Genomic DNA, 24447 nt, shown 5'->3' on the forward strand with positions numbered 1-24447 from the left:
ACTCAGAACCTCAAGTTTATATCAAGCCAATATTCTTCTTACAGTTATTCTGCCATCTTTGCTGAAAGTGAACTGAGTGGCTGGGACTATGATTATGGTTTCTGCTCACCCAAGACACTGCGATGTGCTCCTGAGCCAGATGCTTTTAATCCCTGTGAAGATATTATGGGCTATGACTTCCTTAGGGTCCTGATTTGGCTGATTAATATTTTAGCCATCATGGGAAACCTGACTGTCCTCTTAGTTCTCCTGACCAGTCATTACAAACTGACGGTCCCCCGTTTCCTTATGTGCAATCTCTCCTTTGCAGACTTCTGCATGGGACTCTATCTGTTGCTCATTGCCTCAGTCGATTCCCAAACAAGGGGCCAGTACTACAACTATGCCATAGATTGGCAGACAGGTAGTGGGTGTAGTGCTGCTGGTTTTTTCACTGTATTTGCAAGTGAGCTTTCTGTCTACACCCTTACAGTCATCACTCTAGAAAGATGGCACACCATCACCTACGCTGTTCAGCTGGACCAAAAGCTGCGATTGAGACATGCCATTCCAATTATGCTTGGAGGATGGCTCTTTTCTACTCTCATTGCTGTATTGCCCCTGGTGGGTGTCAGCAACTACATTAAGGTCAGCATTTGCCTTCCTATGGATGTGGAAACCACCCTCTCACAGGTGTATATATTAACCATTCTGATATTCAATGTGGTAGCCTTCATCATCATTTGTGCTTGCTACATTAAAATTTACTTTGCAGTTCAAAATCCAGAGCTGATGGCTACCAACAAAGATACCAAGATTGCTAAGAAAATGGCAATCCTCATCTTCACTGACTTCACCTGCATGGCACCCATCTCTTTTTTTGCCATCTCAGCTGCCTTCAAAGTGCCTCTTATCACAGTAACCAACTCTAAAGTTTTATTGGTTCTCTTTTATCCCATCAATTCTTGTGCCAATCCATTTCTATATGCAATTTTCACAAAAGCATTCCAAAGGGATTTCTTTCTATTGCTGAGCAAATTTGGCTGCTGTAAACGTCGGGCTGAACTTTACAGAAGGAAAGAATTTTCTGCTTACAACTCCAAGTGCAAAAATGGCTACACTGGATCAAATAAGGCTTCTCAGTCCACCCTGAAGTTATCCACATTGCACTGTCAATATTCAGCAGTCCTAGACAAGACTTGCTACAAAATGTATTAACTATTACATCAGTAACTGCATTATTGAATTATATGTTAAAACATTACCTGTAGTAGTAACTAATATAAAGAGTTGGTTTTAATTAAGAGTTAATTAAGAGTTGGTTTAATTATTTATTTTTAGGTATACTGAGTAAGAGACTTTACCTCATTCAAAGTGTGGTCCAAGACCATTGCCCATCTGAGAACTATTTTTAATTTGTACATGGTGACATAAAATTTGGAAGTTGACAGTGTTTAGAAATTTGTTTCCTGAATCTAATAAAGGGAAAATTGACAAACATGGTGACACCTGCCTGTAATTCCAGTTACTCAGGAAGCTGAGGCAGATATCCCAAGTTTAAGGCCAGTTTGGAAAACTTAGGGAAGACTCTGTTTCAAAACAAAACAAATTAAAAAGACTGGTGATGAAGCTGTGGCAGAACACTGAAGGGAGGGAGGGGGGAGAAAGGTGGTATTCTACATAACTTCAACTTTTTTCATTTGATTTTTATTGCATTCTACAAAAATATTAGTTTATAGCAGATTGGAAATTTAAAGTAACTGGTCTTTTTCCTCAGTTTGGTAAATACACTAAAGAAATGCACTGTATAGTATGGTAGCCACTAGCCATGTGTGTCTAAATTAAGGTGAAATAAAATGAAAAATGTCATTTCTTAGTTGCACCAGCCATATTTCAATGTGTAATTTACTGGCAGGGGTGACAGTAATTACCACACTAGAGAACTCAGGTACAAAATGTTTTCAGCATAGCAGAGAGTTCTTTTGAATAGCACTATTCTAGAGATTTCCATCTATCTCATGTCTAGATTCTACTTATTTGAAACGTAGCCTAGGGTAAACATCTCACATACATTTCAGCCTATCAACGTGGTCTGGTGTTTCTCCTCCAAAGAACAAGGGAACATTATACTGTAGACTGCAAATTTTTCTGAGTAGGAATCCTATCTCTGCCCATTTTGTTTCCTGATCGCCTACTGCAAGGTCTTGGTAATACAACACAACAAATCTGCTGAATTGCTCTTAGAAAATTTATAAGGAAAAGTAATTTTGTAGGACATTATATTTTAAATGAAAGAAAATATCTAAAAATTTAAAAATAATTAACTTTCAGCATTTCTATTCCTTGCAAGTTACTAAAACTATATTTTAAATTTGTTATGAAGTATTTTTATTAGAATTAGCTTTTTCAGGACACCAAACTAAGGTTTTAATTGCACTGTTTTTCAACACTCCTTGGATTTTTAAAAGTAATTTTTATTCAAAGTTCATTATATATAAAACATCTTGATAGCTCTGTTATATAATTTAACCTAATAATCTTCATGAAACTCTATGATATAGCTATTGTTCATGTTATATAGATGAGAAAAATCTATTATATCTTGTCAAAGTTCTCAAAACTAATAAAAGACTCAACAAATACATTCAAAAATCAAAGCTCTACTTCAGAACCCCAGCCTCTTAATCTCTGTGTTTTGTTGACTCCCATTCTGGTAAATCATAGTCATCCACAGATTTAATATGCATTCAAAATTCCTCAAAATTTCCCAAACATTTTATGATAACCATTTTCAAATACAGAAAAGCTGAACTGTATACTACCCATGTACAACCCCTTAGATTCAACAATATTTTACTATAATGGCTTCAATACATAGCTATATAATTATCTACCCATACACCAATTCATCCTATTTCACGTATTTCAAAGTAATTTTTAGACATCAGTATTTGTCAGCCCTAAAAACTCAGCACTCATATTCATAAAGATTCTATATTTACACGTTAGGTAAGATTTACATACAGTGAGATGGACAGATCTCAAATTTAGCCTGCAATCAGTTTGTTTTCAATTCTATGCATTCATTTTTTAATTGGTACATTTTAGGTGTACAATATAATGACATTCATCACTGGAAATTTGCACCTTTACATACTCTTGGTTCTTATTTTATCCCCCTCCCTGCCCTACCTTCAACCCCTCCATCCCTCCCTATTTACAAAGACTTTGTTTCCATTTTTTCATTTTCTCACATTAATTCCATTTCCTTCTTTCCTTTCCCCTTCCCCTTCAACTTCCCCTTCCACTTTGGCCATTTTCTTCCTATTTCACATTATCTATTATACCTTTTAGTCCTTATTTACACTTTCAGTTTCTCACACTAGAGAAACTACTTCATATTTATACATGTGAGTCCTATTTATTTCGCTTAAGAGTATCGCCTCAATGTGCATCCATTTAGCTATAAATGTCTCTAATTTCTCATTTTTTATGGATGAGTAGTACTCCACTTTATTAAAAAACCACTTTTTCTTTATCCAGTCTCCAGTTGATGGGCAACTGGGCTACTTCCAAGTTTTAGCTACTACAAATTGTGCTGCTATAAACATGGGTGCACATATATCACTATGGTATGATTATTTTAATTCATTGGGGAAGATACCCAGCAGGGGAATAGCTGGGTCAAATGGGACTTCCAGTCCTAGTTCTTTGAGGTATCTCCATACTGATTTCCACAGTGCTTGCACCAGTCTACACTCCCAACAGCAGTGGAGCAGGGTTCCTCTTTCCCCACAGGCCCACCAGCATTTGTTACTGGTTGATTTCATGATAGCAGCCATTCTTCCTGGGGTGAGGTGGAAGCTCAGCATTGTTTTCACTTGCATCTCTAGAATGACCAGTGATGTTGAACATTTTTTCATGTGTTTATTTCCTATTTCTATTTCTTTGTTTGAGAAATGTCTGTTCATTTCAGATCCCCATTTTTGGATTGGGTCTTTAAATTTGGGAGGTCTGATTTTTTTAAGTTCTTTATAGATTCTACAGAGGAGACCTTTGTCTGAGGAACTGCAGGTGAAAATTTTTTCCCACATTGTGGGTTGTCTCATCACACTGCTGGTGGTTTCCCTTGCTGGGCAGAAGCTTTTAAATAAGAAGAGATACCACTTGTTGATTGTTTTTGCTAGTTCACGGGAAACTGAGGTTTTGTTCATAAAATCTTTTCCTACACCAATGTCTTCAAGAGTTATACCTAACCTCTGTTCCAGCCAGTTCAGTATTTCTGAGGTTTTTTTGTTTTGGGGGGTTTTTTGGGGGACCAGGGATAGAACTCAGGACCGTGCGCTTGTGAGGCAGGTGGCAAAACCACTGAGCTAAATCCCCAGCCCCTCAACGTTTCTGTTTTAATACTTAGATCTTTAATGCATTTCAATTTTAGTTGAGTGCATGGTGAGAGATATAGGTCTAGTTTTAATCTTTGGCAAGTTGAAGCCCAATTTTTCCAGCACCATCTATTAAAGAGGCTAACTTGCCTCCAGTGAGGGTGTTTGGCTCCTCTGTCAAAGGTGAGATGGCTGAGTGTGTCTGGAGTTGTCTCTGCATCTTCTAATCTGTTCCATTCATCCTCAGGTATGTTTCTTTGCCATTACCATGCTGTTTTTATCACAGTAGCTTTGTAGTATAGTTTCAAGTTGGGGATTGTGATAACCCCCGCCATGTCTCTGTTACCTAGAATTGCTTTTGCTATTCTGAGTCTCTTCTTGTTGCAAGTGAATTTTTGGATTGTTTTCTCAAGGTCCGTGAAGTATGCTGTTGCAATTTCAACTGGGATTGCATTAAATTTATATAGCACTTTTGGAAGTATGGCCATTTTCACTATGTTAATCCTTCCTACCCAGGAGCAGGGGATGTCTTTCCATGTTCTGATGTCATTTCCAATCTCTCTTTTCAGAATCCTATAGTTTTCAGAGAGGGGGTCTTTGATTTCTTTTGTTAGGTTGATTCCTAGGCATATCCATTTTTTGGATGTTATTGTGAAAGGAATTGTTTCCCCAGATCCTCTCTCAGTGAGTCTGCTGATTGTGTACAGAAAAGCTATTGATTTTTATGTGTTGACCTTGTATCCAGCTACTCTACTGAATTTGGTTAGGTCTAGAAGACTTTTGGTGGAGTTTTTAGGGTCTTCTATAGAGTATCATATCATCTGCAAATAATGACAATTTGACTTCTTCATTTCCTATCTTTATTCCTTTTATTCTTTCTCTTGTCTAATTGCTGTGGCTATGGTTTCCAAAACTATACTGAACAAGAGTGGTGATAGTGGACATCCTTGTCTTGTTCCTGATTTTAGTGTGAAGGATTTCAGTTTTTGACCCTTTAGTATGATGCTGGCTGTTGGTTTTTCATAGATGGCATTTATCAGATTGAGGTAGAGACCGTCTATTCCTATTTTTGTGGGGTTTTTATCATAAATGCATGTTGGATTTTGTCAAATGCTTTTTCTGCGTCTATGGAGATAATCACATGGTTTTTGTCCTTGGCTCTATTGATATAGTGTATTATATTGATGGATTTGCATATGTTGAACGATCCCTGCATCCCTGGGATGAATCCCACTTGGTCAGGGTATATGATCTTCTTGATGATCTTCTGCATTCTATTTGCCAGTATCTTATTAAGGATTTACGCATGTATGTTCATTAGTGAGATTGGCTTATATTTCTCTTTTTCAGTTGGGTCTTTCTCTGCTTTGGAGATCAAGGTGATGCTTGCTTCCAGGAATGAATTTGGGAGTATTGCTTCCCTTTCAATTTCATTGAAGAGTTTAAACAGTAGTGGCAGCAGTTCCTCTCTAAATGCCTTGTAGAATGCAACAGTGAAGCCATCAGGACCTGGGCTTTTCTTAGTTGGTAAATTTTTAATTACATTTTCAATTTCATTGCTTAATATTGGGTTGCTTAGAATTTTTAGGTCTTCATTCAACTTTGGTAATTCATATGTATCTAGGAATCTGTCCATTTCTTCTGTGTTGTCCATCTTATTGGCGAATAGGTTCTCGAAGTAGGTATTGATGATCCTCTGGATTTCTGCTTGGTCCATTGTAATTTCAACCTTTTCATTCCTAATTGCATGGATTTGGGCCTTTTCTCTCCTTTTTCTGACAAGGTTGGCTAAGGGTTTGTCAATTTTGTTGATTTTTTCAAAGAGCCAACTCTTGGCTTCATTGATTTTTTTGTATCATTCTCTTAGTCTCCATTAAATTGATTTCTGCCCTGATCTTTATAATTTCCTCCCTTATATGAGCTCTGGGGTTGTCCTGGTCTTCTTTTTCCAGAAGCTTGAGGTTCAGCATCAGGTTGTTTAATTTGGCTCGCTCTGTTTTCCTAATATGAGTATTCACTGCTACGAATTCCCCTCATAAGACTGCTTTCATTGTGTCCCATAGATTCTAATATATTGTTTTGTTCTTTTTTTCTATTAAATTCTTTCATTGGTACATTGTAGGTATACAACACAATTACATTTCTCATTGGGAATTGTACCTTTATATAATGCATCTTGGTTCTTATTTTTTCCCCATTCCTAGCCCTCCCTTCACCCCCTCCATGCTTCCCTATGTACAAAGACTTTATTTCCATTTTTTCCATTTCTCAGCATTTTTTCCTTTCCCTTCTTTCCTTTCCCCTGTGCCTCCCACTACCCCTACCCCTTTGGACCTTTTATTCCTATTTTACATTATCGGTTATTCATTCTAATCATTGGAACATTTTAGGTATACGATATAATGACATTCATCATTGGAAATTTGCACCTTTACATAGTCTCTCTTGGTTGTTTTACACCCTTACCCAGCCCTCCCTTCAACCTCTCCAGCCCTCCCTATTTACAAAAATTTTGTTCCAATTTTTCAATTTTCTCATATTAATCCCATTCCCTTCTATCCTTTCCCTTAGTCCTTCCACTTCCTTCCCCTTTGCCCCTTTTCTTCCTATTTCACATTACCTATTATACATTTAGTCCTTATTTACACTTTCAGTTTCTCACATCAGAGAAACTATTTGGTATTTATTCATGTGTGTCCTATTTATTTCACTTAAGAGTATCACCTCAATGTGCATCCACTTAGCTATAAATGTCTCTAATTTCTCATTTTTTATGGCTGAGTAGTACTCCATTTTATTAAAAAACCACATTTTCTTTATCCAGTCTCCAGTTGATGGGCATTTGGGCTGTTTCCAAGTTTTAGCTATTATAAACTGCGCTGCTATGAACATGGGTGCACATATATCACTGTGGTATGATTCTTTTAATTCTTTGGGGAAGATCCCCAGCAGTGGAATAGCAGGCTCAAATGGGACTTCCAGTCCTAGTTCTCTGAGGTATCTCCATACTGATTTCCACAGTGCTTGCACCAGTCTACACTCCCACCAGCAGTGGAGCAGGGTTCCTCTTTCCCTACAGCCCCGCCAGCATTTGTTATTGGTGGATTTCATGATAGCAGCCATTCTTTCTGGAGTGAAGTGGAATCTCAGTGTTGTTTTCCTTTGCATCTCTCGAATGACCAGTGATGTTGAACATTTTTTCATGTATTTATTTGCTATTTCTACTTCTTTGTCTGAGAAATGTCGGTTCATTTCAGATCCCCATTTTTGGATTGGGTCTTTAAATTTGGGAGGTCTGATCTTTTTAAATTCTTTATAGATTCGAGATAGTAGACCTTTGTCTGAGGAAGAGCAGGTGAAGATTTTTTTCCCACATTGTGGATTGTCTCTTCACATTGCTGGTGGTTTCTCTTGCTGTGCAGAAGCTTTTTAATAAGACGAGATCCCATTTGTTGATTGTTTGTGCTAGTTCACGGGCAACTGAGGTTTTGTTCATAAAATCTTTTCCTACACTGATGTCTTCAAGGGTTCTACCTAACCTCTGTCCCAACTGGTTCAGAGTTTCTATTTTAATATTTAGATCTTTAATCCATTTGGATTTTAGTTTAGTGCATGGTGAGAGATATAGGTCTAGTTTTAATCTTTGGCAAGTTGAAGCCCAATTTTTCCAGCACCATTTATTAAAGAGGCTATCTTTCCTCCAGTGAGGGTGTTTGGCTCCTTTGTCGAAGATGAGATGGCTAAGTGTGTCTGGAGTTGTTTCTGCATCTTCTAATCTGTTCCACTGGTCCTCAAGCCTGTTTCTTTGCCAGTACCATGCTGTTTTTATCACAGTAGCTTTGTAACAGAGTTGCAGGTTGGGGATTGTGATACCTCCTGCCATGTCTCTGTTACCTAGAATTGCTTTTGCTATTCTGGGTCTCTTCTTACTCCAAATGAATTTTTGGATTGTTTTCTCGAGGTCTATGAAGTATGCTGCTGGGATCTCAATTGGAATTGGATTAAATCTATATAGCAGTTTTGGAAGTATGGCCATTTTCACTACATTAATCCTTCCTACCCAGGAGCAGGGGATGTCTGTCCATTTTCTGATATCATCTTCAATCTCTCTTTTCAGAGTGCCATAGTTTTCAGAGAAGAGGTCTTTGATTTCTTTCGTTAGGATGATTCCTAGGTATTTCAGTTTTTTGGAATGTATTGTGAAAGGAATTATTTGCCCTATTTCTCTCTCAGTGAGTCTGTCATTGGTGTAGAGGAAAGCTATTGATTTTTGTGTGTTGACCTTGTAACCAGCTACTTGACTGAATTTGCTTATTAAGTCTAGAAGACTTTTGTTGGAGTTCTTGGGGTCTTCTATATAGAGTATCATGTCATCTGCAAATAATGACAATTTGACTTCTTCATTACCTATCTTTATTCCTTTTATTTCTTTCTCTTATCTAATTGCTGTGGCTAATGTTTCCAGAACTATATTGAACAAGAGTGGTAATAGTGGACATCCTTGTCTTGTTCCTGATTTTAGTGTGAAGGATTTCAGTTTTTGACCCTTTAGTATGATATTGGCTGTTGGTTTTTCATAGATGGCTTTTATCAGTTTAAGGTAGAGACCATCTATTCCAATTTTTTGTAGGGTTTTTCTCATAAATGCATGTTGGATTTTGTCAAATGCTTTTTCTGGGTCTATGGAGATAATCATATGGTTTTTGTCCTTAGCTCTATTGATATAGTGTATTACATTAATTGATTTTCGTATATTGAACCATCCCTGCATCCCTGGGATGAATCCCACTTGATCAGGGTGTATGATCTTCTGGATGATCTTCTGCATTCTGTTTGCCAGTATCTTATTAAGGATTTTTGCATCTATGTTCATTAGTGAGATTGGCCTATAGTTCTCTTTTTCGGTTGGGTCTTTCTCTGCTTTGGGGATCAAGCTGTTGCTTGCTTCCAGGAATAAATTCTGGAGTATTGCTTCCCTTTCAATTTCATTGAAGAGTTTAAGCAGTAGCAGCAGTAGTTCCTCTCTAAGTGTCTTATAGAATTCAACAGTGAAGCCATCAGGACCTGGGCTTTTCTTATTTGATAAATTTCTAATTACATTTTCAATTTCATTGGTTGATATTGGGTTGTTCAGAATTTTTAGGTCTTCTTCATTCAACTTTGGTAATTCATATGTATCTAGGAATCTGTCCATTTCTTCTGTGTTGTCCATCTTATTGGCATGTAGGTTCTCGAAGTAGGTATTGATGATCCTCTGGATTTCTGCTGGGTCTGTTGTAGTTTCACCCTTTTCATTTCTAATTGCATGGGTTTGGGCCTTTTCTTTCCTTTTGCTCACAAGGTTGACTTAAGGTTTATCAATTTTGTTGATTCTTTCAAAGAACCAACTCTTGGCTTCATTGATTTTTTTGTATCATTCTCTTAGTTTCCATTGCATTGATTTCTCCTCTGATCTTTATAATTTCTTCCCTTGTATGAGCTTTGGGGTTGTCCTGCTCTTCTTTTTCTAGAAGCTTGAGGTTCAGCATCAGGTTGTTTAATTGGGTTCGTTCTGTTTTCCTAATATGCATATTCACTGCTATGAATTTCCCTCGTAAGACTGCTTTCATTGTGTCCCATAGATTCCGATATGTTGTATTGTCATTGTCATTTAATTGAAGGAACTGTCTGATTTCTTCTTTAATTTCCTCTGTGACCCATTGGTTATTGAGAAGTGTGTTGTTCAATTTCCACGTGTTTATGAAATATGTTGAGTTTCTTTTGCTATGGATCTCCAATTTCATCGCACTATGGTCTGATAATATACAGGGGATAACTTCAATTCCTTTGCACTTACTTAAACATGTTCTATGTGTGAGTATGTGGTCTATTTTGGAGAATGACCCATGTGCTGCTGAGAAGAATGTGTATTCTGATTTTGTGGGGTGGAAGACTCTGTAAACATCTGTTAAGTTCATTTGTTCAAGAGGTCGATTGAGTTCTAGTATTTCATTACTTATTTTTAGTCTAGTTGATCTATGTGTTTGTGACAGTGGGGTGTTGAGGTCCCCCACTACAATTGTATTAGTGCATATATGACTTTTCATGTCCATTAGTATTTGTTTTATATAGTTGGGTGCACTAGTGTTTGGTGCATAGATATTTATGATTGTCATCTCTTCCTCCTGGATTCTTCCCTTTACAAGGATGTAGTGTCCTTCTTCATCTCTCTTAATTAGTGTTGGTTTGAAATCTACTTGATCTGCCAAGAGGAGAGCTACTCCTGCTTTTTTTCGGGTTCCTGTCACATGCAGTATTGTTTTCCACCCTTTAACTTTCAGTCTATGAGTTTCCTTTTGAATGAAGTGTGTTCTTGTATGCAGCATATTGTTGGATTTTGCTTCTTGACCCATTCTGCCAGTCTATTTTCTTTTGATTGGTGAATTGAGACCATTAACATTGGTGGTTATAACTGAAACATATTGAGTTGTCATTGCCATGACTTTTTCTTTTTGTTGGGTTCTCCCCCTTTCCATTTAATTTCTTGTCATGCCAGATGGGTTCATTCTGCTTTGCTTCCTGGGGTTGTGATCCTCAATGTCTGTTCCTAGGATATTGTGTAAAATTCTTTGGAGTGCTGGTTTGGTATTCACAAAGTTCCTAAGGTGCTGTCATGAAAGTGTCTTATTTCTCCATCCATTTTGAAAGATAGTTCTGCAGGGTACATCAATCTGGGTTGGAGGCTGTTTTCTTTTAGGGCTTGGAATATGTCACTTCAAGCTCTTCTTGCCTTGATGGTTTGTGTTGAGAAGTCTGCTGTGATTCTGATGGGCTTTCCTTTGTATGTGATTTCTTTCTTTTCTCTGACTGCTTGGAGAACTTTGTTCTTCTGTTGTGCTTCTGGAATCTTAACAATTATATGCCTATGTGTAGATTTTTTTTGATCAAGGCTATTTGGAGTCCTATATGGCTCACTTATCTGTATGTCAAGCTTTTTTCCCCTGCTTGGGAAGTTTTCTGGCATTATTTCTGTGAAGAGATTTTTTTATGTCATCTGCACTCTCTCCTGTTTCTTCATTGAGCCCAATCAGTCTTATGTTATTCTTTTTTGCATCATCTAGCAGCTGCTGGATTGATTTCTCATGTTCCCTTCTAATTTTGAAGCAATTTTTCTTTTCCTGGTCACTAATTACAATCTTTTCTTCTATATCTAAAATTCTGTCCTCACACTGGCTCATTCTGCTGTGAAACTTTCAATGGAGTTTTTCATGTCCTGGAAATCTATTTGCATCTGTTTTATGGATTCCATTTGTTTCTTATGTTGGGATTCCATCATGTTCCTCAGCTCCTCTCTAGATTTATTAATCATGTCTTGCACTAAGGGCACAATTTCTCCTGTTATGTGAGAAATTATTTCTGATTTCATTTTTTCCAGATCCCCTTTTGTTGCCAGTTCAGTGGGTCCAGGTGGTTGAGTATCAGAGGGTTCCATCTCATTTCCCTTTGGGGTTGCTGTAGGTGATCTGAAAGTCTGGTTTTGAGACTTATTTATGTGTTTTCTCATTTCGACTGGGGCGGGGTGCTGTTCGCGCCTGCACGGATTACCTCCTCTGAGCTGGGAGAGGTGGGACAGGGGCCGGGAGCAGTGGTAGGGATGGTGACCAGAAAGCCCTTTCCTGTGGGCTGGGAGCAGCCGGATGGATGGTGGCCAGGAAACCCCTTCCTCTGGACCAGGAGCAGTGGGATGGTGGCTCAGAAGCCCCTTCCTCTGGGCCGGGAGCGGTGGGAGGGATGGTGGCCCGGAAGCCCCTTCCTCTGGGCCAGGAGCATCGGGTCAGAAGGTGGCCCAAAAGCCCTTTCCTCTGAGCTGGGAGCAGCGGGAGGGATGGTGGCCGGGAAGCCCCTTCCTCTGGACCAGGAGCAGTGGGACGACGGCTCAGAAGCCCCTACCTCTGGGCCGGGAACAGTGGGACTCAGTACCTTGGTCTGGTGGTCTGGTGTCCTCTGCGCCTTGGTAATGTGGAATCAGGTGGCTGCCTGTCTGCAGTGGGGTGATTCGGTGTCTTCCGCATGACTTAGGACCTTGGTAGGGCGTGCTCAAACCTGCCTGTCTGCAGCGGGCTGATTCGGCGTGTGTTCCACGTGACTGGGGACCTGGGCAGGGTCTGGGCAGACCTGCCTGTCTGCAGTGGGGTGATTCGGCGTCTTCCACATGACTCAGCCCAATATATTGTTTTGTCATTGTCATTTAATTGAAGGAACTAATTTCTTAATTTCCTTTGTGACGCATTGGTGATTCAGAAGTGTGCTGTTCAATTTCCATGTATGTATGAAATTTTTACAGTTTCTTTTGCGATGGATCTCCAATTTCATCACACTATGGTCTGATAATATACAGGGGATAACTTCAATTCCTTTGCACTTACTTAAACATGTTTTATGAGCGAGTATGTGGTCTATTTTGGAGAATGACCTGTGTGTAGCTGAAAAGAATGTGTATTCTGATTTGGTGGGGTAGAACACTCTGTAAACATCTGTTAAGATCATTTGTTCAAGAGTTTGATTGAGTTCTACTATTTCATTACTTATTTTTTGTCTAGTTAATCTATTTGTGACAGTGGGGTATTGAGGTCCCCACTACTATTGTATTAGTGCATATATGACTTTTCATGTCTGTTAATATTTATTTTATATACTTGGGCGCACCAGTGTTTGGTGCATAGATATTTATGATTGTCATCTCTTCCTGTTGGATTGTTCCTTTTCCAAAGATATAGTGTCCTTCTTTGTCTCTCTTAATCATTGTTGGTTTGAAATCCAGTTGATCTGCAAAGAGGACAGCTACTCCTGCTTTTTTTCACATTCCTGTCACATGGAGTAGTTTTCTACCCTTTAACTTTCAGTCTATGAGTTTCTTTTTAAATTAAGTGTGTTTCTTGTATGCAGAATATTGTTGGATCTTGCTTCTTGACCCATTCTGCCAGTCTATTTCTTTTGATTGGTGAATCGAGACCATTAACATTGATGGCTATAGGTGATATGTATTGACTTATCATTGTCATGACTTTTTCATTTTGTTGGATTCTCCCCCTTTGCATTTAATTTCTTGTCATGCCTGACAGATTCATTCTTCTGTGCTTCCTGGGGTTGTGATCCTCATAGTCTTTTCCTAGGATATTGTCTAAAATGTTTTGGAGTGCTGGTTTGGTATTCATGAAGTTCTGAAGGTGCTCTTTTTCAGGAAAGTATCTTATTTCTCCATCAGTTTGGAAAGATAGTTTTGCAGGGTACATCAGTCTAGGTTGGAGGCTCTTTTCCTTTAGAGCTTTTACCACATCACTCCAAGTTCTTCTTGCATTGAGGGTTTGCATTGAGAAGTCTGCTGTGATTCTGATGGGCTTGCCTTTGTATGTGATTTGTTTCTTTTCTCTAATTGCTTGTAGAACTTTGTTCTTCTGTTGGGTTTCTGGAATCTTAACTATTATATGCCTATGTTTAGTTTTTTTTGGTCAAGCTAGTTGGAGTCCTATATGCCTCACTTATCTGTTTGTCAAGTTCTTTTCCCTTGCTTGGGAAGTTTTCTGCCATCACTTTTGTGAACAGTTTTTTTATGCCATCAGCACTCTCTCCTGTTTCTTCCTTGACTCTGCTCAGTCTTACGTTGTTCTTCTTTGCATCATCTAGCAGCTGCTGGATTGATTTCTCGTGATCCCTTACAATTTTAAAGCAATTTTTCTTTTCCTGGTCACTGATTCCAATCTTATCTTCTATATCTGGAATTCTATCCTCACATTGGCTCATTCTGCTGCATAGACTTTCAATGGAGTTTTTAATCTCCTTGAAATCTGTTTGCATCTGTTTTATGGATTCCATTTGTTTCATATTTTGGGATTTCATCGTGTTCCTCCACTCCTCTCTAGATGTATTAATCATGTTTTGCACTATGAACACAATCTCTGCTGTTATCTGAGAAATTATTTTTGATTTCCTTTTTTTCCAGATCCTCTATTTTTGCCAGTTCAGGGAGTTCAGGTGGTTGAGCATCAGAGTGTTCCATCTAGGTTCCCTTTGGGGTTGCTGTAGGTGATCTGAAAGGCTAGTTTTGAGACTTCTGTGTCTTCTCATTTCAATGGGGGCAGGGCAGGGGGTGTGTGTGCTGTTGGTGCCCAAGCGGCTCACTTCCTCTGTGCTGGGAGCAGTGGTATGGTGGCCCGGAAGCTTCCTCTGCACTAGGATCAGTGGTACCGTGGCCAAGAAGCCTCCTCTGCACTGAGAGTGGTGCTATGGTGGCCAGGAAGCCTCCTCTGCACTTGCAATGAGTTTTAAGAACTGTGTATACACACATTACCCAAACCTGGTCAAGATACAGACCACTATCACAGCAGAAAGTTTCATCATTCTTTCCTAGTGGTAATAATGGTTCTGATTTTTGTCCCAGATTAGTTCTTCCTGTAATAGAACTTCATCAAAGGGATCATACATAAATATTCTTCTGTGTAAGGCTTCTTTGATTCAAAATAATATTTTTGCTACTCATCCATGTTACTGCTTGAATTAGTTTATTCCTTTGCATTGCTGATTAGGATTTTATTGTATGAATACAACACTGTCCCCTTTTCCTACTGAGGGATATCTGGGCTATTTCCAGTTTTTAGCTCTCCTTCAACATTTTATGAAACATAAGTAGACTTTACACATCTACTTTGATTTCAAGGCTTATGCCATTGTGTAAAGTAATTCACAAAAGACTATAAGCTTTACAAAATAACTCTTCTCTGTAACATTTCTGACTTTGCTTCTCCATAACTGTTACTTTATTCAGATGCAGTCCTCACTCTTGTAAGCTACTGTTTTAGAATTTGCATCAGCAATATAGCAGAGTACTAACTCATCATGTTGCTATATAACTTCACAATGCATTTTTAATTCATACATAAGTCCCAGAATCAAAACAAAAAAGGCAGAAAGTAAAGGAGAAAAAAATCTATTCATGCAGAGAAACTTGTTTTAACTTATGCACTCTTAAATAGATTGAGCCCAAGGTACTTGTATGTATACTATGAAAATAGCTTTCACCACCTTTTGTACAAATAATGATCCTATTCTCTACATTATAATTTAACATATGGAATCATTATTTACTGTCTCCCCCATTATAATTCCGATATCCTTCAGCCAGAAATACCTACTAGTCATTTCTCTGAATTGTCCTCCAAACCAAAGATTTATTTTGTATCAGCTGCCACGTCCACATCTCAAGTCATTTTCCCTTCCTCTTGGGCTACTACTAGATCTAATTTTTATTCATATCCAGTCTTTTCCATGTTCACACTCTTATATTCATTACCACTGATTAAATGCTCCTAAAACCCTATTTCATTATACAGCTGCACAAAATTCCTGAGCAGTTTATCAGTACCTGTAAGTTTAAGTTTCAGCTCCTAGCCTAACATTCAGCGAGCTATAGAATCCAATCTCAGATCTGCTCATTTCTTCTGCTGTTTTTCTACATGAAACAAATTTTTCTAGTTATTCTTCCCTGGCCACGGCCTATACATCTCCATGCTGGTGCCCATACCATTCTTACTATCTGAATTACTTATTCCTTACCTGTCCTCTTTTCTATCTCCTTAAAGGTCCCAAATATAGGTTTACTTTCTTCATCAAACTCTTCTTATTCTATTCCCTCTCAATCAACTATAGTAAAGACACTTCCTTTATATGAAATAAAATATGGCATAAATATACAATCTATAATGGTGTCTGGACTTCACACTTATCATCCTTATTACTCATCCTTTACCCTATACAGATATTATCTTTACAAGTCTGTACTTCTTCATCTCTATTATGAATTTCATTAGTAATATATTCATCTCTTTTACCTCTCTGCTTCTCCCACTATATCCATCCAAAAGCTTTACACAGGGTCGTTGATAATTTGTGTGTGTGTGTGTGTGTGTGTGTGTGTGGCACTGGGATTGCTAAGCAGCTGTTTTACCATCGAGCTACCATCTCCAGCCCAGATCAGTAACTTTTAAAACTGATGTACTTTTATAATTGAAATGTAAAACTGTCCTTGTTAAAAAGAATTTCCCATGAGAAGATCCCTTAGATAGTATGTGCATTCTTATTCCATTTAATTGCTCAGCCCTAAATCATAAAAAAATCAGATGAACTTATATTTCTATCTTGTTTATCATGTTGATATCTCTGGTAGGTTGTAAAATAGCTAAAAGAGATTAATCAATCTGAAATAACTAATCTAAACTTACAAAATAACTTTAAAGGGCACTGGGATTTTATCCTCTATTTATTACATTTGTCATAATGGGTTTGGCTTTTGTTTCTTCAAAAAATAAGGAACTCACAAAAATTACAATAAATGTGTTCATGATTAGAAATAATCTCTCCTTAAATGGGTGATATACCAGTTCCCATGGTTTCAGGTCCCCTCAATCAACCATGGTCTGGAAACATGAAGAGGACAACTTCAGAAATGAACAATTAATAAGCTTTAAATTGAGCATTGTTCTGAACAGTGTGGTGAAACCTTCCTCTGTCACACTCAATCCCATGAGGTCTTGATTCATCCTTTCATTCAGCACATCCACACTGAATACAGTACACACTGGTTAGTTTAGTAACTGTCTTGGTTATCAGTTCGACTGTCATGGCATCACAGTGCTTGTGTTTAAATAACCCTTGTTTTACTTAGTGATAGATCCAAAGGGCAAGTATTATGATACAGGGGAGGCAACAGGCCATAGAACAGGGAAGGGGGCTGGGGATTTAGCTCAGTGGTTCTGCCACCTGCCTTGCAAGCGGAAGGTCCCGAGTTCAATCCCAGGTATCAAAAAAACCAACCAAACCAACCAACAAAGAACATGGAAAGGCAAATTAAGGCTATTATGTGGCAATGGTGAAGGGCATATAGGAAAAAACATAGTGTATATAGGGTTCCATGCCCTCTGAGGCTTCAAACACATGCCAGGTGTCTTGCAATGTATTTGCTGTGGATAAGGGGACAGGAGCACTGCTCTATTTCTAATTAACATCCTTTTCCCAAGAGTTATTACCATAGGCTTTCTACTTATAATTTAGCTTTCTAGTTATAAATCACAAAGTTCCTACTTGGCCTGAGTATATTTACATGAAAACAGCACAATATTAACTTATATGTGAATCAAGATAAAATCCCCTACTAAATCTCCTGCTTACTACCCCAATTAACTATTGCTGTTCACTCAAAAGTTATTTGTTTTCCTACACAAGTTAAATGACTAAAACGGAGTGTGTCAGAATTAGAGTGCCAATGCTCTGTGAAGTCTGTGTGTATAGATAATTATTTACATATATTTTAACACTGACTAAGGTGTTCTGCACATTGAATAAAACAGGTTAAGAAGTATACCAGGCAAGGTCAGTTAGTCCCTAAGAGACTAATTCTGTGCAAACTCAACAAGATCTTCTTGGCCTCCAAGGAGACACAGTACATTAAGAAAACACCATAGGATGTGATCACGAGAAAAAGTTGGAGAAACTGTTGTGTCCTAGCATTGGAATTAGGATACATGATATTTTCACAAATTTCTTTAAAATAGCAAACTGTAACCTCTACAAGAGATACTTTCCCCATCTGTAAAAGGATATGACAACATTTTACCAAGGTATTGTCTTTACAAGAACTTAAAAACTTACTTCATAGTATTTTGTTTAAAAATGCAATAAGAAACATTTATCTTGGACATTGTGATAGTTAAACTTAATTGTGTCAACTTGATTGGTTTGGGAGCTGCCCAGGGGATTGGTGGAGCACACTTCTGGGTGTGTCTGGGTAGGTCATGGAGGCATGATTTTGGGTATTATAAATATGTTCCCTGGCTTTTGCAAATACATACTCCCTTGCTCTCTGACACAATCTCCCTGTTCAGCTTCCTACCCACTATGAACTAACCAGCTTTGTCACACCATACCCTTCCAACCATGGACTGAATCCTCTGAAACTATGAGCAAAAATAAATACTTCATCCTGTAAGTTATAGGTAATGGGTATTTGTTCCCACCAACAAAATGCTGACTAATACGAACATGATGAAGAGCTTCCTAAAAGTAAAACTAAAGGCAAAGTCAAATCTCAGATAAATGTGTCAACTTGTAAGGCTTAAAAACTAATTTTCTCTTTTGAAGTGATGCATATTTGTCTCTCACTATCTTTACTACACAGGCTAAATATATCTCTCACATATGTTGAAGTTTAAAAAAAGTGTACCTAAATACAGTCATTACTAGAGATTGAGAAGGGAGTCAGGGGAAAGTGGATAAATGGAGGCTAGATGTGATCAGTGCATAATGTATACATGTATTGAAATATCACATTGAACCTATTAATATCCACAAGACACACTAATCAAAACTAAAATACTAAAAAAACTTGCTAAGAATTGGATCCTCTAAAGTATCATATTCACATTAAATAAAATTATGAATATCAGCATGCTAAAAATATTTTTTTAACTTGTAAATAGTGAAATGAACTTGATGAAACCACAGATTTATATATGAAACAGACCTGAACTGGATAGGTCATGATACTAAAAGCATAAAATTTTTGTTTCACTTGTGCTATATGTATCAGTGAGTATTCAAATATATACTGGATTCTAAAAATTTGGTATAGATTCTGGCCAAAATTTTTTGAAAATCACTGGTTTAACAACTTCTTAAAAACTAGGATTTTTTTTCCCTAATATTATCTGAGACTAACAAATGGTTACCAAATCCAAAATACTTTAGTGTAAGCTGGGCATAGTGGTGCACATCTATAATCCCAGGAAACTTGGGAAACTGAGGTAAGAGGAGTCCACGAGTTTGAGGCCTCAGTTACATAGTGAGTTCAAGGCCAGCCCAAATTACATAGTGAGACCCTCCCTCAAAATAAAATAAAATTTTGGTGAACTTTAGTTCTCTGTAGTCACCATGAAAACTGTCATCTGTTATATTAGAAGACAAGATAATATAACATTGGGTTACAGCAACCCACCCCATACTTTTCTACTAAAAATTTGTACTTTGGCATAATGGTAGCCAGCTGTGTATCTCAATAGCTGCACCTGGGGGATACAGGAAGCAATCTTTGTTTACCCACTTGGTACAATGAACAGGAAGGTGTGTACATGTGTGCAAAAGTGTCACACTGTGATTTTTACCTGCATAATATTCCATCTAACAAGTTTTGTGTATGTTTACCTGAGCATCACAGGGGGTAAAATACACCTACACTATTCTATTATGAAAACATATATTTTATCACAATGTATTGTGGTGTGTGACTCAGCAGCCGTACCTGGAGAAAGCAAAAAACACATCTGCGCATCCATCCACTTGATGAATGCAAGGTGTATACAGGAGCTCCAAAGCACCAACAAGTTTTACCCATGAAATGTCCATTGCTAAATTTTTGTGCACTTAGGATTTGTTTTAAAAGTTTTCTTTTGAAAAAAACTTTTTGATTTTTCTGGTAGAAGTAGCCCAATTCAGTACAATGGTACATGAAAAACCAGATTTCCAAGTTTTGGAGGAAATCAAAAGTGAATCATCAGGAGGTAAGCCTCTTGGACCGCCAAACCACAGCCCCAGAGTACCAAGGAGGTGAGCCGTGCAGGCGCCAGTGCACCCACCCACCCACCCCCAGCTGTGCTGAGCCATAACCTGGATCCATACCGCAGAGCTGCAGGGGTCATAAACAACATCGTTCTGAGCTTGAGAACATAGAAGTGAGCAAGAGAAAGAGGGCCTCTCTGAGGCCCATTGATGAAAATTAAAGCCCACCAGAGAAGTGAAGAAAATCTCTACAATAAATGCACACCAGACCACCTTAGTTGGGGGAGCAGAGGTATGGGCCAGAGCAGCACGGGTGCAAGCAGATCCCAGCTAGGGCTCTGCCCTGACCCCAGAGGCTAGGGCACACTGGCCAAAGCCAAGGGCCTGCCTGGAAAAGAGCTGCACAGGCACACAAGCAACACCCAGAGGTTCACTCCAATACCATCAGTAAGTGCACAAGACTCTAGCCAGAAGCTTGCTCACACACCAGGAACTGGGGTGCACAGCCCCCAGTGAAAGACCCTCCCAGACAACAGCTACATAGGGGTCCTAGCCAGTGGCACACCTAGATATCATCCCAAATGTGCACAGGCCCCAGCCAGAAGCCGACCCAGACAACAGGTCAGCTCAGGGACCCAGGTGGGCACCTTTCCAAACCCAGGAGTTAGTGTACTGGCAAACAGCAGAGAAAAGGCAGCTCTCTGGCTTGCTGAGAATTGAAGACCACTGGATGAGCAAAAAGTTGCCTCAACAAAGGCACAGCAAGCTGCATCTGTTGAAATGAGAAGACACATAAGCCTCAAAACCAGACATCCAGATCACGTAAGGCAACCCAAAGGGAAACGAGATGGAACAATCTGATACTCAACCACCTGGACTCCCTGAACTGGCAACAAAAGAAGATCTGGAAAAAATGAAATCAGCAATAATTTCTCAGATAACATCAGAGATTATGCCCATAGTGCAAGACATGATTCATAAATCTAGAGTGGAGATAGATTGAAAAAAAAAATAGAGGAGTTGAGGAATATGATGGAATCCCAACATAGGAAACAAATGGAATCCATAAAACAGGTACAAACAGATTTCCAGGAGATTAAAAACTCCATTGAAAGTTTACACAGCAGAATGAGCCAATGTGAGGACAGAATTTCAGATATAGAAGATAAGATTGCAATTAAGTGACCAGGAAAAGAAAAACTGTTTTAAAATAGTGAAGGACCATGAGAAAACAGTCTAGCAACTGCTAGATGATGCAAACAAGAATAACATAAGACTGATCAGAGTCAATGAAGAAACAGGAGAGAGTGCAGATGACATAAACAACTGTTCACAAAAGTAATGCCAGAAAACTTCCCAAGCAGGGGAAAAGAACTTGACATACAGATAAGTGAGACATACAGGACTCCAAATAGCCTTGATTAAAAAAACTAAACATAGGCATATAATAGTTAAGATTCCAGAAACCCAACGGAAGAACAAAATTCTACAAACAGAGAAAAGAAACAAATCACATACAAAGGCAAGCCCATCAGAATCACAGCAGACTTCTCAATGCAAATCCTCAAGGCAAGAAGAGCTTGGAGTGACTTATTTCAAGCCCTAAAGGAAAACAGCCTCCAACCCAGATTGATGTACCCTGCAAAACTATCTTCAAAATTGATGGGGAAATAAGATACGTTCATGACAGAGTACCTGAGGAACTTCATGAATACCAAACCAGCACTCCAAAACATTTTAGACAATATCCTAGGAAAAGACAATGAGAATCACAACCACAGGAAGCCCAGCAGAATGAATCCATCAGTCATGACAAGAAATTAAAGGCAAAGGGGGAGACTCCAACACAAAGAAAAAGTCATGACAATGTTAAGTCAATATGGACCAGTTATAACTATCAATATTAATGGTCTCAATTCACCAATCAAAAGAAACAGACTGGCAGAATGGGTCAAGAAGCAAGATCCGACAATATCCTGCATACAAGAAACACACTTAATTTAAAACGAAAATCATAGATTGAAAGTTAAAGGGTGGAAAACAATACTCCATCCAACAGGAACCTGATAAAAAGCAGGAGTAGCTACCCTCTTTGCAGATCAAGTGGATTTCAAACCAAATTCTGAAACACTTTGGGCTCCAAGAATTTCAGATAAGGGACAGTCAACCTGTATGTACAAATATACTTTGAACATGTGTTTTCATTTCTCTTAATTAAAAACTTAAGAATAGAACTGTTGGTTCTTAACAGTAATATAAGAAATTTATATATTGTTTTCCAAAATGGTTTTATCACTTTACATTCACATTAGCAGTATTAGAAGGTTCTACCTGGTTCACACCTAAGCTGACATTTGTTCTTTTAAAACTTTTAACTCAATCTCCCTAATGAGTGTATAATACAATCTTGTTATTGTACTGATTAGTATTTTTCTGATTCTAGTGTTGTACACCTTTCCTTGTGCTGTACTAGCTATTTATCATCTTCTTGTGTCTACTTTTTAATTGGGTTGTCTATTAATGAGCTGTAAGAGTTCTTTACATATTCTGGTCTTAGGTTATATGTATTATAAATATGTTCTGGATAAGGACTATGTTTCATTTTCTTAACGATGTCTTTTAAAGTTCTAAATTTTGATGGAATCTCATTTATCAATTTTTTCTTTTATAAATCATGTTTTCTGTATCCTAGGAAATTCTTGCCTACCCTAAATTCATAAGCATTTTCCCTTATAATTTCTTCTTAAAGTTTTATAGTTTTAGTCTTTTGTATTTAGGTTCATAGATCCTTTCAAGTTATTTTTATGTATGGAAATAAAGGGTTGAGGTTAATCTTTTACATACAGATACCAGGTGTTCTAGTACCATTTGTTGAACACATCTTTTCCTCTGCTCTGGAGTTGAGTTTATGTTCTATAAAATGGTAATGTTAAATAATCTTTCAAAACTCAGTGAACCATATATGTGTGGTTCTATTTCTAGATTCTTTGTTTTATTCCATTGATCTATATGTCTTTCCTTATGCCAACATCGCCTCAATTATTGTAGCTTTAGAAGTCTTAAAATTAGCTAAGGTCTTCCAATACTGTTATTTATTTTCTTTTCACTTTTCAAAGTCCTTTGTACTCCTACGTAACTTTTAAATTTCAATATCCAGTTCTTTATTTATAGCAAGTAAACATAGATCTGAATTTTTATATATACCTGTGTTTTCTAATCCTGCTAAATTCAAATACAAGTTCTAGGGGCTCCTAGAGATTTCTTAGTATTTTCTCTGTAGATGATCATTTCATCTACATATAAAGATTTTACTTCTACCTTGCCAATCCTATGCTATTTCTTTTTATTGCCAGACTGTTTTGCTTTGGGCCTATGTTTCAAAGTTTAATGGACAGATGAAGAGTAGGCATATCTGCCCTTGTTCCCCACCTCAGGAAGGAAGCATTGTATCTTTTCCATTCATATAAGGTGTTTTTGCTGGAAGTATGGAGTACATGTCTCTTATCTCTTGAGGTTCTGTTCTCCTTCTAGTCTCCTGATAGCTTTTACCATGAACAGCTGTAGAATTTAGTCCAATACTTTTTCTCCAACTACTGATAGGATCGTATGGCTTTTTTCCGTTCCTCTGTTAAAATGATGACTTATGGAGCCCGCTGCAGACAGGCAGGTCTGTGCACGCCTACCGAGGTCCTAGGTCACATGGAAGACACCAAATCACCCCGCTGCGGACAGGCAGCCACCTGGTTCCACACTACAAAGACGCAGAGGACACCAGACCACCAGACCAAGGTACTGAGTCCCACTGCTCCCAGCCCAGAGGCAGGGGCTTCTGAGCCACCATCCCACTGCTCCTGGCCCAGAGGAAGGGGCTTCCCGGCCACATCCCTCCTGCCGCGCCCAGCCCACAGGAAAGGGCTTTTGGGTCACCATCCCTACCCCTGCTCCCGGCCCCTGTCCCACCTCTCCCAGCTCAGAGGAGGTAATCCGTGCAGGCGCTAACAGCCCCCCACCCCAGTTGAAATGAGAAAACAAGTAAATAAGTCTCAAAACCAGACTTCCAGATCACCTACAGCAACCCCAAAGGGAAATGAGATGGAACACTCTGATACTCAACCACCTGGACCCACTGAACTGGCAACAAAAGGGGATCTGGAAAAAATGAAATCAGAAAGAATTTCTCAGATAACAGGAGAAATTGTGCCCCTAGTGCAAGACATGATTAATAAATCTAGAGAGGAGCTGAGGAATATGATGGAATCCTAACATAAGAAACAAATGGAATCCATAAAACAGATGCAAATAGATTTCCAGGACATGAAAAACTCCATTGAAAGTTTACACAGCAGAATGAGCCAATGTGAGGACAGAATTTCAGATACAGAAGATAAGATTGCAATTAGTGACCAGGAAAAGAAAAATTGCTTCAAAATTAGAAGGGAACATGAGAAATCAATCCAGCAGCTGCTAGAAGATGATAAGACTGATTGGGCTCAATGAAGAAACA

The 24447-nt window shown here is 38.4% G+C and overlaps 1 protein-coding gene across 12 annotated transcripts in view; it reads left to right on the forward strand.

The window, feature by feature from the left end:
• Lhcgr (luteinizing hormone/choriogonadotropin receptor) overlaps window positions 1-24447 on the forward strand; it is a 120625-nt gene that overhangs the window by 62189 nt on the left and 33989 nt on the right. For 4 of the 12 annotated variants that reach the window (XM_087216403.1, XM_004839468.3, XM_021253844.2 and 1 more), the window contains one exon: window positions 45-1855. The exons of 2 other annotated variants lie outside the window; for them this stretch is intronic. In XM_087216403.1, coding sequence (XP_087072529.1) covers window positions 45-1197 — 1153 coding nt within the window. In that variant the 3' untranslated portion in view covers window positions 1198-1855. Of the gene's footprint in view, window positions 1-6; window positions 1856-24447 lie in introns of those variants that run through there. 6 more of the 12 variants (XM_087216404.1, XM_087216407.1, XM_087216406.1 and 3 more) reach the window with 6 other exon arrangements.

This window comes from Heterocephalus glaber, unplaced genomic scaffold (genome assembly GCF_053883595.1).
Source record: "Heterocephalus glaber isolate CG9 unplaced genomic scaffold, H.glaber_assembly_v1.0 deba00001457, whole genome shotgun sequence".
Lineage (NCBI taxonomy): Eukaryota > Metazoa > Chordata > Mammalia > Rodentia > Bathyergidae > Heterocephalus > Heterocephalus glaber.